The sequence below is a fragment of the Lissotriton vulgaris genome, chromosome 12 (assembly GCF_964263255.1).
Source record: "Lissotriton vulgaris chromosome 12, aLisVul1.2, whole genome shotgun sequence".
Classification (NCBI taxonomy): Eukaryota; Metazoa; Chordata; class Amphibia; order Caudata; family Salamandridae; genus Lissotriton; species Lissotriton vulgaris.
In genome coordinates, this window is record NC_141700.1 from 487,195,668 (window position 1) to 487,213,890 (window position 18,223).

Here is an 18,223-nt window from a genome sequence, read left to right on the forward strand (position 1 = left end):
GATCAATATAAATTGTTTTATATGGAAAATGTAAACATCATATTTAAATAACTGTGCCTTTAAATAATATTATTGTGTCACTGAGTTCAACTCGCCTCTAATAATTGGCATGGGTTGTTTCCCCTTGGTTTATCGTTTTTCTGGTGAAATAAAAAAAAACTCTTTAAAAGGCAGATAAAGGCTCACACAATGAGAATGTAAATTTTGGGGGCAGAGAACTAAAATAAAAAAAAGCTAGAAAGAGGAAGAAAGTTCACAAATGATGCCAGAAGGGGATAAATGCACTTTCTGTCAACTTGCTATATTGTTATAAGTCTTTTAAACATGAACTTGTACGTGCTTGTATTTTTTTAGGCATTGAATGAACTAGCGGCCAAGCATTCCAACTTGAAGGTGATTCAGCTAGGTAGGTGTTTTGCTCTCCAATCCTCTTTCTTTTTGATACATCTCTAGAAGTGTTTGCACAGGAAAGCAAAAATAGTGATTTCTTTCTGAAGGAATACATTACATGTCTGAAATTTCTTTCTAATTCCTGTTTAGGTCTGCAATCTCTAAGATTGCACGAAAACGTACATTTTTCACAGACTTCTAAGCAATCATTTGAACCCATATTCATTTTGCCCCATTATCAATCTATATGTCTTGAGGTACCGCTGACTACACCAGAAAGCAAAAGCTATCCAAGTGTTTGTTTTATCCTAACCCTTTGTGCTTTGTCTATGGTGAGCTGTGTCTCAGCCCCCTAAAATTCTCCTGTATTGGAATGTATGTAAAGTGAAAGGTTTGGAGTGGACTTTCTGTCTCTGAACGTATAGAGGATTCTGTTGGCCAGAAGGCTGAGTCATCAGAACACCAATGTTCTTGGTAAGTGTAAGCTGAAGAGTAACTGTTGTAAATGTCTGAAACTGTAGTCCGTCTTCAGTCCTCACTTGAGGCTTGCAGACTCTAAACACAATGATGAGGATGAAACTTAAGGTTGATACAGAAGGAAGTACAAATCAAGATGCAACCACAAAAAAGAAGACAACAATTTAAATAGTGGTGCTTTGAGAGCTTGGAGTCATCCTGCTGATGAGATCTGTAGTAACCTGCCTATAGTTAAGGCTGCAGACGTAATCACAGTCTGTTAACACAAGTCTACTATAGCCAAGAAAAGAGTCTGTTGGCCATGATATAAGGAATATCTCCTATTCTTGAATCGAATTAAATTGAATTGTGAACAAGACTATTAGCAAGCAGTGGCTGTATGGGGGCTGACCCAAAGCATATCAAACTGTAATTCTTTCTTTGTTACATGAGCTCTTTGAGACAGCTGTAACTGTCATACCAGACCTAAAATATAGTTATTATTTGAAATAACAATGAAACACACAAATAAAAATGATACATCGACATAGGTTGCAGATATACGGAGAAGAAAATGAAAGCCCTTACATAAGCCGAGAACTGGTAGTGAACTGGGGAGGGATGCCCTAGACTAAACAGAATCCACCCATATGTAAGGATTCAATTATAGGGCAACCATTGATAAAGTGCAGATCCACTACTCTGAATGATTTAAATAGATGGGGGGGGGCAGTCAGTGTCCATTAATAAATACACAACAGATCTTAGAAAAACTATAGTTAACATACAAAACATTGATTGAAGTGTGTGCAAAACACTGTTCAGCTCGTAAAGCAACAGAACAACATATTCAAACAAAAATTCTAAAGTAAATCTATGTTGAGGGTGGCATTATGAGGATCTTTGAATTTGATGGAACATACTGACTGACAATTATGTTTGACAATAAAAATTAAATAAGCCAATTAAACAGCAACAAGCTTTGCGTACATTTTTTGCAAACCTTTGTTGTACATGTTAGTGAACCTACGGGTCAACACTAGTGCGTCTTGGAACTGGGAAGTGGGCACACTACCAGGAGCCGTTTCACTGTTATGAAAAAACCTCCATGACTAGGTCCTTGGATAAATATTTCTTTGTGATGCATTTCTACTGTTAATTTGTACCGACAATTGCTTGATGCTGAAACTGTTTGTTATTATGATTAATAATGTGTATCATCTGTTTCATCTCTCCATTCTCATTCCTACATGGTTCCATCTGTGGTCCAGCACATTTATGCTATCATTTTGTTACTGTATGTTTTGTCCTCATACGCCATTAGATCTATCCAGAGCCATTAGACTTTCTCTGCGGACCCCTAGTTGATTGGCACCAGCAAGAGAGCTCTGATCCAAATGGGTGGACTTTACACAAAACCTCTCATATACGGTCTGTTATGATCCTCTTTCCGGTTAGCACCCAGAACTGACCCAAGTGGTAAAGTATCTCTTATGTAAAGGCATAATCATTGGACTGTTATACCCCTGATATCAAAGATTGTCGAGCCAGTCCTCACACGGCAACCAAATGTCTTTTCTTCTCTTGCTATTCTTTTTCCATATGGCCCTGTCCAATTTCATTGTATACTTGATAGAATTAACCCAATCTAACAATGTTGGAGGGATATTTTTAATCCAGCATTTGCAATTTTCTCTGCGAGCAAGTAAAATGAGGTAAAAACACAGCTTATTCTTATCTAACAATTACAGCTCATAAATTGTCGAAGCCCAAAAATACTATTGTTTTGCTCACCTGAGTGTCGAAACCAAACGTGACTTCCATACCTCTAGTAACCAAACCCCAAAACTGATGTAGCATTGGGCAACTTAAAAACATATGCTCATTGTTTTTTTTTTTCTGCTGGCATTTCCGGTAGCATGGAATTGGTCCCCTTGCAAACTTGGAGAGTTTTGAAGGAGACCAGTATACCTTGTGAAGAGAAAAGAGAAGATTTTTCCTTAAATTGGCAGCTTGAACTGTAGAGTATAATAAATCATAAGATACTTGCCATATTTCTTCTATACTGGATCCAGGCAAGCTCTCGCCCCAAAGCTGTGATGGAAGGATGAAATCACCGTCTGCCAGGTCCAACAGGAGCCAGTATAGATTTGCCACCTCTTTCTTGTTCCGATTTCTCTTTCTCTGAGCTGTCTCCAGTTCATTCGAAGAGCCAACCGTTGTACCCACCGCCTGAGACCAGCTTTTTATTTGTAGATATTTAAATTTAGATCGTTCGGTATCTGTAATGCTCCTTATGTCTTCCCAAGATATGAGTGAGCCCTCGGGAATGAGTTGTGCCCAACACGATATCCCTTCTGTTTTGATCAGGGTTACCAGAGAATCCTTAGTCCACTCAGGTGAGCCTGGAGTGTCCCAAATAGGCGCCATAGCGCTATAATAGATCATTTTCAACAGCTTTCTGAATTTGAACCAAATAGCGGCTATGCCCCTTAAAGACTTTAGTCGTACCTTCTTAAAAAACCTTGGGTCTCCAAATTTGTATATGAAGGGTTGATCTCCTCCTTTTAAGTCTTGCAACATTGCTTTAAACATTTTCCCAATGTCCGAGCTGTCTGGTTCGCTCATAAGCATTTTACCTGCCCTCATTGGCGATACCCATGCATAAAAGACTAAGTCGGGCAAGTATAAACCTCCCATGCTTTTTTTTCTCCGTAACTTTTTACATTAAATTCTTATACCTTTGGAGGCCCATATAAAAGTTTAAATATTTGCCTATATTTTTCTTAGATCCTCCTCTTTAAAAGCTAGTGGGATGTTTTGAAATAAAAATATGAGTTTCGGTAGGAGCATCATTTTTACTATGTTAACTCTTCCTATTAAAGTCAGGGGCAGATAGGCCCAAGTCGTTAAAGAGTTGTAGATTCCCTTGTCAACTCTACGTAGGTTGGTAACTGTGATGTCTTCAATATTCTGCATAATCCTGATACCCAAATACCTTATCTCTCTTTTCATTGTAGGGAGGCAGACGTTCAGGTTCCAGGCCATGCACTCAGTTTTGGAGTCATTTATCTTGTACCCAGAAATGTGGCCGAATTGTTGTGCTATGCTATATATGATTGGAATTGCTGTAACAAGGTTAGATGTGTATACCATCATATCATCGGCATATAAAGATACCTTTTTTTCCCAGCTTTTATACTTAAACAGGAGTATTTTGGCCTGCGTCCTAATCTTTTCCGCTAGAGGCTCTATGTACAAATTAAAGAGCAACAGTGACAAGGGGCATCCTTGCCTTGTTCCCCTTTGAACTGCAACTGGGGAGGAGAGATTCCCATTTACAAGGATTCTAGTGGTAGGAGTTTGATAGATTGAAGAGACTGCCCTACAAAACTTTCCCCCCAAATTGCACCTTCTCAATACATGAGTTAAGTAGACCCAATTGACCCTATTGAGCACCTCTGTGGCGTCAAGTGTGATAATAGCCTTTGGTAATTTATGTAATGTCGCTAGATCTATAGCTCCAATCAAGTCGTATGTTAAATCTTGGATCCCTCTCCCCCTGACGAAGCCTTTTTGATCTTCATGCAGTAGACTGATTTTGTTTGGAGGAAATTGGTCAAACCAAGCCCCTATTGTCTCATCTTGTGGGGTCAAATCCTCTCTGTATACTTTATCAAAATGCTTTTGAAAAGCGTATTCAATTTCTGTGGGGCTCTTGAGTAGCTTTCCGGTGGTATCACAGACTACTTCTTTTATATTGCCTTTCGCTAATTCCTGTTTGGTCTTCCAGGCTAGAAGCTTCCCACAGCCTTCCCCGTACTCAAAGTGGGCAAGCTTCTAGCCTCCCACTTCTTCAGTCTTGCATCTAAAACCCCTGCTAACTCAATTTTGAGAGACTGTAAATTTTCTTGAGTAACCCCACCCACTCTATCCTCCTGAGGAATAAGCTCTCGTTCTAACATCTGAATTTTGCCCTCTCTCTCCTCTACCTCTGCTCTATATTTCTTCTGCCTGGCAATTTGTATTGAAGATATGCAGCCTCTCAGGAAAGCTTTGTAGGCATCCTGTATTTTTGTGTAGTTACCTAATGTATTAGTTTGAACAACAGTAGTTGCAAGTACAAAATTACTTTGACTATTTTTGAGTTGATGAGATGGAAACTATGATGCCATACGGCGGTCTAGATATCTGCAGTGAGGTTGTTAGTGTTTATTAGCAGTTCATGTGGTTACATAAAATCCTTTACAATATGGAAAGGCCTAAAATGGTCAATGTCAGTCTGGAAGTGCCTGCATTTTGAATATGCTGTATCATTTCAAATGTAAAGATCCCTGACAAGAGAAAGCAGCGGGCAGTGTTTCAAGTGCTAGTATTGAAAGATCCACATGGTACTTTAATTAAATGTTTTACGTTTTGTATAAGAAAAACTGTGATGCCAACCCACTCAGCACCAATCACTCTTGGAAATGTTTGGCTGTCTGTTCAGAAGAATAACAGACTCAACCATGATGCAACCATTGTGTTGGGATAACCAGTATGGGTGTCCAGTTTTACTGGTTTGATGTTCTCTGTTTTTTAGAAGTTTCAGACCCTGAAAGTGTCAACAAGGCTGCAAAAGAAGTAGAGGCACACCTGAAAGGAGCTGGTCTAAATGTGCTGTTCAACAATGCCGGAATCCTAACTCCATGCTCTTTTGAAAATGTGGAAGCAGAAGACATGCTGCATGTGTACTCAACCAATGTGGTTGGTCCACTGTTGGTGACCAAGGTAGGAAGAAACGAAAGCACTGCTCATCATCAAGCAGTTTAAGAAAAGGGTGAAGAGATAGCTGTTCTTTAGCCTGAATGTGGACCTTAACTCAGGTAGGGAGGAGTACCGATTTCTGGTGTTGCTTTGAGCCCCTTCAGCACTGCCGATCTCTCCTTGCAATGCGGACCTGATGGTCATACATATCTGCTTCGCTTTGATAGAGCTTAGCCTGCAGGTCAATGCTCATCATTACAGGTGTCTAATGACGATTGAGTCCAGCTTCCCAGGGCTCTGGCGAATGTAGCAGTGAGATGAGGCAGCTAGCAAGCCCTGTTGCTCACTCCTGCTTGCCTTCATCTGGTTCATGGCCTTAGTGCAATGTGAGGACCATGCCAAACAAGCATGCACAAACACTAGCTCAATCAATCAATCAATCATTTGCAAAGCCCACTACATACCGCGAGGGTGTCAAGGCGTTGTTGGGGGCTACTGATCGAACAGCCAGGTCTTGAGTAACCTCCTGAAGGTCAGCAGGTCTTGGGTCTGTCATAGGCTCAGTGGAAGGGTGTTCCATGTCTTGGCGGCGAGGTGGGAGAAGGATCTCCCACCGGTTGTTGTTCTTCGGATGCGCTGGACGGTCGCGAGTGAGAGGTTGGCGGAGCGTAGCTGGCGGTTGGGGGTGTAGAAGGAGAGCTGTCTGTTGAGTTAGGCTGGGCCGGTCTTGTGGAGTGCCTTGTGTTCGTGGGTGAGGAGCTTGAAGGATATCCTCTTGTTGACGGGGAGCCAGTGCAGGTTTCTCAGGTGGGGGGTGATGTGGTACGTCGAGGATCAGTCGTGCAGAGGCGTTTTGGATGCGTTGTAGAGGTTTGATGAGCTTGGTCGGGGCTCCCACGTAGAGGGCGTTTCCGTAGTCGAGTCTGCTGCTGACGAGGGCCTGGGTGTCTGTCTTTCTTGTATCTGTCGGGATCCATCTGTAGATCTTGCGGAACATGCAGAGGGTGTTGAAGCAGGAGGAGGAGATGGCGTTGACTTGCTTGGTCATTGAGAGTGTTGAGTTGAGGATGATTCCCAGGTTGCGTGCGTGGTCGGTGGGTGTCGGGGATGCCCCCAGTGCCGTCGGCCACCAGCAGTCTTTCCAGGCTGAAGGGTTGGAGCCGTGGATGAGGACCTCCGTCTAGTCCGAGTTCAGCTTCAGACGGCTGGTCTTCATCCAGTCGGCGACGGCCTTCATTCCTTCGTGGAGGTTGGCTAACTGGGAAGCTATTTGTCCCCAAAGCCCAGGAATTGTTGGGGATAAGAAACAGCAATTCTTGGGATCCCACTACTTAAAACTCTTTGAGAACTGTAGAGTCTCAAGTTGAAATAGCCCTTGTTCTATTATATCAGAGTGGCAGTCACACATACACTTAAGGTTGACAAAGGAATCTATAAGAAGTCCAGTTTTGCTCCTTATTAACTTCATTTTCTTAGCAACTTTGCACCAAACAATGGAAGTAAGGGCTTTATAAATTCTTCCTTACTATATTTGTTGTAGATTAGAGATTAGTATCAAAAGTTATGAAGTGTGTCTCAAATTCAGTTACTTTTTCTAAATGGGATGTGTGAGAAATTGGGTTGTTGGTTAAGCGGGTTACAAGCTGCTCTCAAGCAACAGCAACAATCACCGTCAGGGTGAATCATTAAAGTCAGTAAATTGACCTATGCTTAACCCTCTGGTAGCTTGGCACAAAAGCAGTCAGGCTTAACTTAAAGGCAATGCGTAAAGTATGTATGCGCCACACAAAAGTAATAAAGTGAAAACACAACTCGAAAAATCCCATACCAATTTAGAAAAGTAGAGTAAATTGTAATAAATTATTTGACACCAAACCTATAAAAATCAAATCGGTTGAACTAGAATTATGAACTTTTAAAATGTAAATTGAAAACTAGCATCTGAAAGATGAAAGTGCCAACCGTCGACATCTATTGGTTAAGACCGGAGAAAAGTCTAAAGTTATGGCCAACCACGATGGAGCGAGGGTCGGATATAAGAAGTGGATTCAGCCTGGTCTCCAGCCTGGTCTTCACTTACCTTCAGACTTAGAAGAAAATTTGCAGAAAAATGTCAGAAAAGGTAAAGTACAGTGGGGCAAGGCAGCTGACTGTGTTTTAGGAGGAGGTGTTGTTGACGAGAAGCCACTGGCCAAAGTCACATTAAAAATTCCTTAGTTTGGATTTAGTCTCTTTTTTGGAACTCAAAGATCTCCAGTGGGACAATTATGTAGACTGTACCTGACAAGGGATCCATGAGGACAGATATTCCTTCTGCAATGAGACGCTGAACAGGATTTGCTGCTGTTGGAAAAAACTCATCAAGAACTATCTCAAAGTCAGGTCGACAGGCCCTGCACCATGGCTGGATAGAGTAGCAGGTTGGTTTATGGCAAAGGTAAATACCCAGGCAAAAAAAATATAGGTATCTGGCAAGAAGGTGTGATATATCATACGATAAAATAAAATATACACAAGAAGAAATTAGAGCAACCACATATTATGATAACATAGAAAATGTAATTATAATTAAAAATTGATATGGACATGTTCAATCATACAAAAAATGATGTTTAAAATGAGATAAAAACAAAGCAATTATTAGATCATGATAATATATGCAAAAAGGTTTTATCAGAAATATTTGATGATTCCCAGAACTAATTGAGGGAGCTGTTGTCTGTCGACGCGTTTCGACACAAACACTGTGTCTTCATCAGGACAATTTCAGCATAGTTCTAAAATTTTAAAATATATTCTATAAGGTTACTCATTCTTGTAACATGATGATATTTACGTTTTAGACATAAACATTTGTAGTAGTTTGTAATCAATCTATCTACGTAGCTTCTTGCCAGATAAATGATATAACAATCTGATATACTGCAGAATAAGGACATTTAAAAAAGATAAACAAACCACGACAATGCTAGCAATCATTTATGCAAACAGAAACACATTCGGTACAATAGAAATTCCTATCAAGGATAATATAGATCATAGAAGAGATATGAGATACATAGGCCCATACCTAGAAGAGGTTGTCAAGAGCAGAGATAAAAAGACAGGTAAGTTTTGGTACCAATACTTTAATATATTTTGGATAGAAAAACGAAAGGGAGGTATTCTTATTTTTCTAGGAAGGAGAGACATGGCAATTTATGTGTCTCTATATCCATCAATGGAGATTTCACATGAGGATTTTTTACTTTGCATCTTATATTGAGATTGACAGTGACCGTAACTTTTTCATAGAAAAGTCCTATTTATATACCTAAATTATTCATGAGAAGTACCTATTTATATCATAAGATCGCACTTATGTTGTATCTATTACACTCAACAGACATTTTATTGAGATATCTAGGATTATATTATACATCAAGGAAGTCTCCGGGGTGGTTTTAAATTCGATTTCTTCTCTTTCCTATAGGCTTTCTTTCCCATAGACTTTCTTAATTAGAACAAAAAGCCTTTGTAGGATCTTTCACATTGGTATATATCAACTCTCACCTTTTAAAGTGTTTCATGTAGCATTCGTCTTTCAGACTGAGAAAAGGTTAAGCGCGAAGGTCTTAACTATGAATGGCTTTCCTGTTTTAAAACCTGTTAAAAGGATAGTAATAGTGATTGAGTTACCAATTCATTCTTTCATTATTTTGTTATGTTTCGTTATATTCCTACCACAAGATGACAGATTTGAAAAATACCTTTGATTTATTGTTGCTGTGTTTCTAAATTTCGGGTATACGAAGCTTTATGAATGGCGGCGATCCATTTTGCTAAAAACAATCTGGGAAAAGATATATACAAGAAGATATTGTGTGTAGATGTCCATAGAGAAAGACAAAGATTCAAACCTAAACACCTTTGAACTTAGCGATCTTACCTTTTTAAAAGAAAATAAGTTCATCAAAGGACGCAATGACCCAGTTTCAGTTGGAACAGATTCAATTAAACCAAACACGTGGGCGTAGAGCGGGTAGTGGTGTTCAGTGGTATGCAATTCCGCTGGCAATGGCAAAAACGGTTATTCAGTAACGTAACATTGTATTAAGATATTCTGATTCCTAATATCTATTTCAGGGATCTTTTACCTGTTCAACAGGGCAGCGATGTTTGGATGCAGTATCAGATTGCGTGTAACTGTTCGAACAGATTACAGCAGCACAAACATTTCTCTCGGAATCGCGGCTGTGTATTCCCAAGTGGGCGGGAGCTGCCGACAAAATATAGTGCACAGATATTACTAATTGTGTCCTAGTTGATATGTTTAATTAAACCGTTCGGCTTCTAAGGGCTTACCGTAGCAATATAGTAAATTTTTACTATGCGTACCAAGTAGTTCTATTTAGCCGATAGAAAAAGGGGGGGGACTTTAAAATATAACGACTTTAAGTTGTGGCGGCTTTACATTGTATCGACATAATCTAACAGAATAAAGCTGTCATACGGACATCACGGAATATTGTGTCCGCATTTGTTTACTTTTATTTGAAAAAGAGGGATTTCTCAAATATCGGCATAGTTCACATACCTTCCTTTCGTAGCTCTGAGCAGGCGTTGTAAATCGCGTCTGGAACGGCGTCTGGAACGGCGTCTGAATGGCGTCCGAAATGCAGAGGTTAGAGAAGGTAGAACCAACCTCTTTATATAGGTAGTTTTCTGATTGGTGAGCCAAAAAACGGACCACCCTCTCTTAAGGGGGCAGATCATATATTCTACATTAATTAATCAAACTTGTAGATTATCGCGGTTTTCTAAGAGAAACAGTCTCAGTATTTATTATTTAACCACACATCATTTTATCAGTCATCTGTTTGTTGTATTACATGTTTAAGGCCCGATCTTAGTAGAACGAGCAAAACCCAATATATTTTAAAGGTACAGGCATCACCAAAAACTGGGATCGCGTTGTGCTTTCTATAGAGGTCTATAGGTTTACCTGATCCTAAATATTAACGTAAAGGGTGGGGCTTATGTTTGTCGTCAGTACCATACAGTAGCAGGTTGGTCCTGGTCTCCTCTTGGTTCTCAGAGCATTTTTTGTTTGAAAATGTTCTATGCCACAACTTCTGGATTTAGGCTTTCTGGGCACCTTTAGCAGCACTTCCAAGGGTCCAGGACTGGAGGGGCACAGCTTGGAGGCTTAGGACTCACTCAGGCTGAGTTCAGGAGCAGGTTGAAGATGGTTGGAGCCTTTATTTGTCCCTGAGGCTCTGATCAGAAGACCAGCCAATTAGTCCTTGGAGTCACTTTGGTAATCCTCGGTTCAAGGAGACGTGCAGACCACAGGCAGAAGGGCAGACCTCTGGGGTTCAGGGGAGTTTTCAAGAAGCAGAGTAGGCCTTCTTGGTGCAGTAAAGAAGTCTTCCGAAGTACACAGCAGGCCGCAGCAGCATTCAGTCCTCTGAGAGTCCTTCCAACGGTCCACAAAGTGAACTGAACAGTGGGTCTGATGGTCCTATTTTTATACCTGGTAAGTCCTTTGAAGTAGGAAAAGTTTCTAGAGGATCCTCTTTCAAGAGGACTTGGAATGTCCTTCCTCCCTGCACTGGCTACAGGCACAAAAGTCTAGTGTGAATTTCCTATTGTTTTACAGGTCCCAGCCTATTGATCTGTAAGGTGGGCTGTGCCCAAATATTCCCCCAGCCTGTCTGAGATGGCCCATTCAGGCACCCCTAATACCTCTATTGTGTGGCTGTCTGGAAGGAATATACAAAGGTCAACTGCCACTCACATCTAGTCATGAGACCCAGGAACAGGTGGCAGGCACTGAATGGTTGGAACAGGAAAATTCCAACTTTATAAAAGTGGCATTTCCAAAATTGTCACTTAAAATCCGATGTTACAATTAAGAGGATTTTAAATTACAATTTCTCAGATATCATGCACGACTTTCTTACATGCTCCCAATCGAAAGCTATTGTTTATTAAAGGTAATACAGTAACCAAATATTATCCTATGAAGGAGAGAGGCCACACAGTAGTGAAAAACGAATTTGTGAGTTTGTCACTACTAGGACATGTAAAGCTTAAAAATACAATGCAGACTTTTAAATACAACGCACCCTGCCCTAAGGACTGTCCAAGACCTACCTTAGGGTGACTTATATATAATACAGATTAAGTTTATGGGTTGTCAAAGTGGTTATTTTGCCAAATCGAATTGGCAATCTAAAACTGTTAACTAACTACAATGACAAGCCTGAGAAATTGTTTTAAGGACCTACTTAAGTGGGTGGCACAATACGTACTGCAGGCCCACAAGTAGCATTAAATTTACCAGCCCTGGGTATAAAGTATACTACTCTACCATGGATTTATAAGTAAATTAAATGTCAATCAGAGGTAAGCCAATTTTGCCATTATTTAGGAAGTGAGTACAAGCGTGTTAGCACTGGCTAGCAATGGTAATGTGCACAGAGTCCTATGGTCAACAAAAACGAATTCAGCAACAATTGGAGGGGTGAAGACAAAAAGGCTGTGGAAAAACCTCCCTAAGGCTGGCAGGTCTAACCACATGGGAATTGCCTGACAAACTTGCGATCTACTGAATGAAAGTCTTCCAAATTGTGTATGTAACAAATTGCCGTTTTTTAGTTGGCTAAATTTTCATCCAGTCATTTTTGAGTTTTTAAATAACAACTGAGTGTTTATCCTGCGTGAATGCGCCTGTGCTGTGTATTTCCATACATCGTGGCAAACAACAGATTAAAGCTTGGTAAACAATTAAAGTTATGGCCATTGTTTATGTGGTGAGTCACAACAGGCATGTTTCCACACCCTGCTCAGGAGTTTGTGAACATTACTGGCCGCAGACGCTGTGGGTTGCAAACATCACTATCAAAAGCACCGCGAAACTCTTGTGTGGGTGAAGCCAGTGGCCTGAGGTCATAACTACCAGGCACAAATAGAAGGCAACTTATTTTTTTTTATTGCTTAATTTTTCCTTCCGATCAGCAGTTACAAAACATATAAGACATTGCAATCATTAGACATATTAACACATCTTACACTTTTGGGTACATCATAAGCCACATACATAACAATTAACACTTTCTTCTTTTCAATGTCAGTGGACAGTGATCTAATTCTGTGTGACAGCTGAACCCTTTTTTCAATATTCCTGAGCGTTTCGCGTGCCGCCTAGCCCCTGTGTGAGACACTCAGCCGATTAGTGCAATAGCATCTTTGTATATATTAGCCCGGTCATGTCTCTGGTTCTATAGCCCTTTGCAAGTTTTGGACAAACGGTTCCCAGAAATCTCTGGGTCTAAGGCAACTTATTTTGGCTTCAAAAAGCAGGCCTACTCAACGGTTTGTTAATTTCAAATGAACCACATCGACAAACTGGGCATTTACAAAGCCCTCCCCATGGCAGACCCAAATGGCACACTGAAAACATACTCGAGTCCTGAACGTTTGTTGAGTGCAAAATTCAGACCCATGTGACTGTTCTTAAGCAACAAACTAAAAGTATCCACAACCTTGGCATGGCCAAAGTCCTTTACCTGGTGGACCCCCACTGTCACATCCATCATACACACACAAACAGGACACAACATATATTGGGTGCAAAAAGCTGCCATACTCCAGTGGTTGCATACAATAAACCGAGCACTAACAATCAACCTTTTAATTTCCCTAAAATTATATGTGTAATATGCACACTTAAAGGGGGCTTCCAGCCAGCTCTTTTCATCCATTTGTTATTGCTCTTTCATTCACATTTTGCTTCCACCCCTACAGCATACATACTGCACAGAGCAGTGAATCCGTGTACTTCAGGTACTGATTAACTTCACTGTAAGTGACTGTATTTTGCTCTTTTACAAGGAGCATATATATGTGCACACAAGGTAGTTCTTGTCAGTGCCATTGTTATTTTTTGTTATTTATTAGTCATTATTTTTGTGTTGCCTTTGTTTTGATGTGGTAGCATGATGCTTTCTACCATCCCTTCATTTTGCTTTTGATGTCAGCACAAGGCACATTCCAGCTTTCTGAGGTCCAGTCTCCTGCTAATGTAAATTCCTTGTGAAGTGGCATTTGTGTATCTGACTGCTGCGTTGTCACAACATATTATATTGTGTCCATTTGATACTGTTCTGTATAAAGTTGTCCTATTTTAAGAGTGCACACAATGACGTGTATTTATATTTATTTATTTTGGAGATTTATAGAGCGCATGGCTGCCCGAGAGCGTCCCAGCGCTAACTGCACTCTTAAATTTGAAGTGGCATTAATTTAAATAAAGTACTACAGTGAGACTTGTAAAAAATATTTGTTAGTATGTCCTGCTCGTGTAAATGTTTAGTTTGCCTTCAGTACTCTTGCATGGCATGCTCCTATAGACATTTAACTGTTATTTTTCTAATTAAAACGGTGCACTTGGTTCTATGTATCTATTTAGCTAGATATCCATCTATCTAGACAAAACTATATCGCTGTATATTTAGGCAACACTATGTAACTGTTTATCTATGCAGCACTATAAATCTGTCTATCTAGGCAACAGTATATATCTGTCTATCTAGGCAACAGTATATATCTGTCTATCTAGGCAGCGCTATTTATCTATACAACCCTCTCTAGTTATATGCCTTTATAACCCTCCATCTATCAAACATATCTATTGTAATGAAGATTTACAAAAACAGTACGAAAAAGCATTAGAAAAAGTCCAGAGACTGGCACCCAATGCAGATCAACTGGCTTTTGTAAGCATGGCCTTCTGATTTTACTAATATTCTGAGTCTAACAGTTATAGGGTCTGTCAGGCAGGCTTCATCCAATAGTCTGTTTTCTTGTCATTCAAGTTTTTCTTCCACTCACTGCAACATGCACCATGGGGCAATGGGCCAGTCCACGTCACCTTTTGACTGAGACTGACTTCACTGTGGTTTTATTTTTGGTGAAACTGCCAACTCTCATCAATCTAAAAAACATTTTCTAAAGGCAAGAATATTTTTTGGTCTCAAAAACACACACATTTGCTTGGTCCCTGGCACTGAATGGAACTAATTTGTTTGTGGCTGTGCTCCTTGTGAAAGGTCCTCATGCTGTCATTCAGACGAGAGAACAAATTGAGAATTGCCAAAGGCAAAAGACTGATGGCTAATGCCAGACCTATTAGCGTTGTGAGTGTTTGTTTAAAGAATTACTCTCCAATAAATAAGCAGTTTCATATTGGTTCCCCTTATGCTATAAATTGCCTCTATTGCGCCTGTGCCAGCATTTTGTCATTAGTGCCCCTTAAGCCAAGAATTTCCATCCAATATGCCAACATTTTGTAATGGGTGCCTCGTATGCCAATATTTACTTCCAATGTACCAGAGTCACCGTAACACCCTGACTTATACACTGTTGATCTGCATTGGGTACCAGTCTCTGGACTGTTTTCTTTGCTTGTGGGGTACTGTCTAGATAAAGGCCCCTCATTTGTTTAATTAAGAATCTGTCCTTACTTTTGATGGCATCTATGAGGGCTCCCATTGCCTTGCGGCAAGTGTTGTTGTACCAGGTTTGTTTGGTACCCTTATTCGCCTTGGAATGTGTCAGAGGGTTAAAAATACTAGTTAGGCTAGTTGTCAGTTCTGCATGCAGTGCCTCTATTCTACTGATGGTTTGGGGAGAGTCCGGTCTCATGACATCCTCCTCCAATTCCATTAAGGGAAGAATAGTTAGAGAGTATAGTGCGGCTACCTTGTCTGTTGACTCCTTGAGTGTCCCTCATCTAATTCTCCGTCTATTGATGCCAAGTGTTAGGTTGCTGACTACAGGGGTAGTAGTGGCCGTATGATTATAAAGGTCTGAAACTCCAGCTCCAGAGTCAGGGTGTTGTGGTCACTGTCAAGTCTTGGCATGACTGCGAAGTCAATAACTCACTGCCATGATCTTGTTTCCTCTAGGGTATAATCCAACAGGGGGGATTGTCCTGTTCTATTAAAGGTTAACTTCCCTGGCTGATCTGACTTGGTACGGCAGTTACACTCTCTCAGGGAATGGGTTAGTGTTAAGAGGATGCATCAGTGAAGGCAGCGAGGGGCTCAAATTGACAGTTAAAATCTCCCCCTGTAACCAGCCTTGCATTCAGGGGGGCTGAATCGATAAATGTGTTTAGTAGGTCTATGGTTGGGGATTCCTGACTAATGCTTACAGGGCGGTAATAAATGTTAATGAAGGCAATTTTGATACTAGAAGAGAAGGATGAGTATAGTACACTGAATGTCATTGGAAATGGTATTCAATTGCTCCACAGTACAGTCCAGGTGGGTAGCAAACCAGGTGCACAAGCCCCCCGATGGTCTGCCTCTTCCCTCCTTCGTAGCCAACACATTGAAAGTTGCATAACCCACCCTCAGAATGTCTTCCCTTGCCCATGTTTCCTGAAACATGCACACATCATATTTGCCTACAAATTGTCTCCAGTCTGGGCAGTGCAGTTTGCTTTTTATTCCGGCGATGTTTCAGGATAGGACCCTCAGCTTGTGGCCGGGGTTAGCGTTGTCACCTAGGGCATTACGATTGTTAAGGTTGTGGCTTTGAGAGATTTCCCGCTTAACCATGGGGACTACTTCTGCAATTTCCAATGGGGGACCACTCGTACCTGGACTAAAAGTTAAAAGGTCGGGAGAAGAGAGAGCTGGCATATTAAGCATATCTATACAGGTCCCGTCATGATCTGAGGCTCCCCGATGGATTTCGAATTTTTGACCCCCTGGTTCATCCCCATTACCACTGAGGGTATTCTGGCTCTGCTGTCCACTGTTGCTCTCCCCTAATTCCCTGACAGCCCCCCTGGACCCATAATTAGAAATATGGACACCTTTCAGTCCATGTCAGTCCACCTCCTCAAGGGCCCCACATCTGTTTACTCCTGGGATGTTAAATAAAAGAGGTCTGGGGTGTGGACCTGCAGTTGGTTGTTCTTGGAACCAGTTAGCTGGGGCCCTGGAGTGTGGGGTCCAAGGTTGGCTGTGGGTATTGGAATAGAAATAGTCCAGAGTATGAGCTCTGACCCCTGTGTGTGGTACATAGGTACGGGCAATCTGGCCTGCTAGGATATCTACAATCTGGGGATTACTGAAATTAATCACTATGTAGTTCCCTTGTGTTGATTTCGGTTTCTTACCCACCCAGCCAACTCTATGAATCCTTAAAATTTCTCCTGTCCTATCGTAGGAGAACAGCTTGTGTCTGGCCAACCAAGAGAAGCACTTGTTCCTTAGGTCCAGCTGCGTACCTTCTGGCCATTTTTGATCTCTGGTACTCCTGTCAGTGTAATAACATTAGGTAGTGAGGCTGGCGGTAAATTTATCGTCGGAGGAGTCAATACTCCTGATCCACTGTCATCTACCTCTATAGAGTCCTCCCTTTCCTGGACTACCCTGTGCTCTAAATGGGTAGGCCTTCTTCTATTTAAATCCTTCTTATTGGAAGGTTTGTGGCTCCCTTTCGCATTGGTGAGGCTCCTGGGGCCAGTTGCTGTCCTCATATCTTTGGCCCGCTGAATACCTGGCTTTGCTGAGTGAGACCGAGTAGTTTCAGCTGTCTAGGTGCTATGATCCTCTGCCCTACTGGCGCCCAATTTCTCACTGGGGGGTATAGCCCTCAATGGACCTCGATTGTCTGTGGGGGGATTGACCTACACTGTCTGTCTGGGAGCTACAGTCTTTTCTCTTCCCTAGGGCATGGGTAGTGCTATCAGAAGAGTTGGCCTGACTGCTATGACCCATTAGATGTCCTGTGCCTATATGGTTGAGTAAGTGAGCAAGTTCTTCCTTTACAATAGCTCTCAGCTGGATCTCTAGATCCGCTATCAAATTCCTAACCCAAGAAGGACAATCAGAAACTGTTTGTGGGTTAGTGGGGTTTTCTGTCACTCTCCCAGTGCTAGCTAGTTCCTCCTTGCTGGGTGTTATCTCCATGTTTTTCTTTCTCTTAGCTCCTGCCCCAGTTCCTGTTTCCTGTTTTGCATCTCCAGTTTTTAGATGAGCTAGTGGTGGTGCCGCCTTTGCGAGTTGCTGGCTTCACTGGCAATTCTTGGGGTGAAGGTTGAAGGGACTCTATTGGCCCAAATGTAGATTTTATTAGCCTAGATGCAGATCCAGGGGTTGTAGCTTGGGAGGTAGATGGCTCAGGCACCTGACAGAAGCTATCTGGGGTTTAAGACAGGCGCCTCTCCGTCAACTCTATTTCGGTCGTTACCAGCCTTATAACTCTCTAGAGCATCCTGTCTATTGAGGTTTGGGGCAGAGGAGGAGGAATGGGCACTTGGAGGTGTTTTTGTTTTGCTGCACAAGCACGCTTGCCCATGTTCAGATCAAGGAAGGCTATATTAGCACCTCACCCCCAGTGTAGGCCAAATAGGGATAGGGTAGACTTGGGCACAAGACTGGGGTTGCAATTGGAGAAAAAGATGCAATCAAATAGGCCAATTGGAAAACAAAACACAAATAAATAATTAGAAAGAGGAAGTCAAGGAGTTAGTGAACACAGTGAAAATGACTCCACTAATGCCCCACGTAATAAGATTCTTAGATGAATTCACAAGTTGTTGATTTGGGTCATTGGGTTACAGTTTCCT

The 18,223-nt window shown here is 41.4% G+C and overlaps 1 protein-coding gene across 1 annotated transcript in view; it reads left to right on the plus strand.

Moving 5' to 3' along the window:
* The window catches only part of LOC147676816 (uncharacterized), a 162,754-nt gene that overhangs the window by 66,689 nt on the left and 77,842 nt on the right, over nucleotides 1-18,223 (plus strand). Inside the window, exons 2-3 of the mRNA XM_086945232.1 lie at nucleotides 355-406; nucleotides 5,429-5,616. Coding sequence (XP_086801358.1) covers nucleotides 355-406; nucleotides 5,429-5,616 — 240 coding nt within the window. The remainder of the gene's footprint in view (nucleotides 1-354; nucleotides 407-5,428; nucleotides 5,617-18,223) is intronic.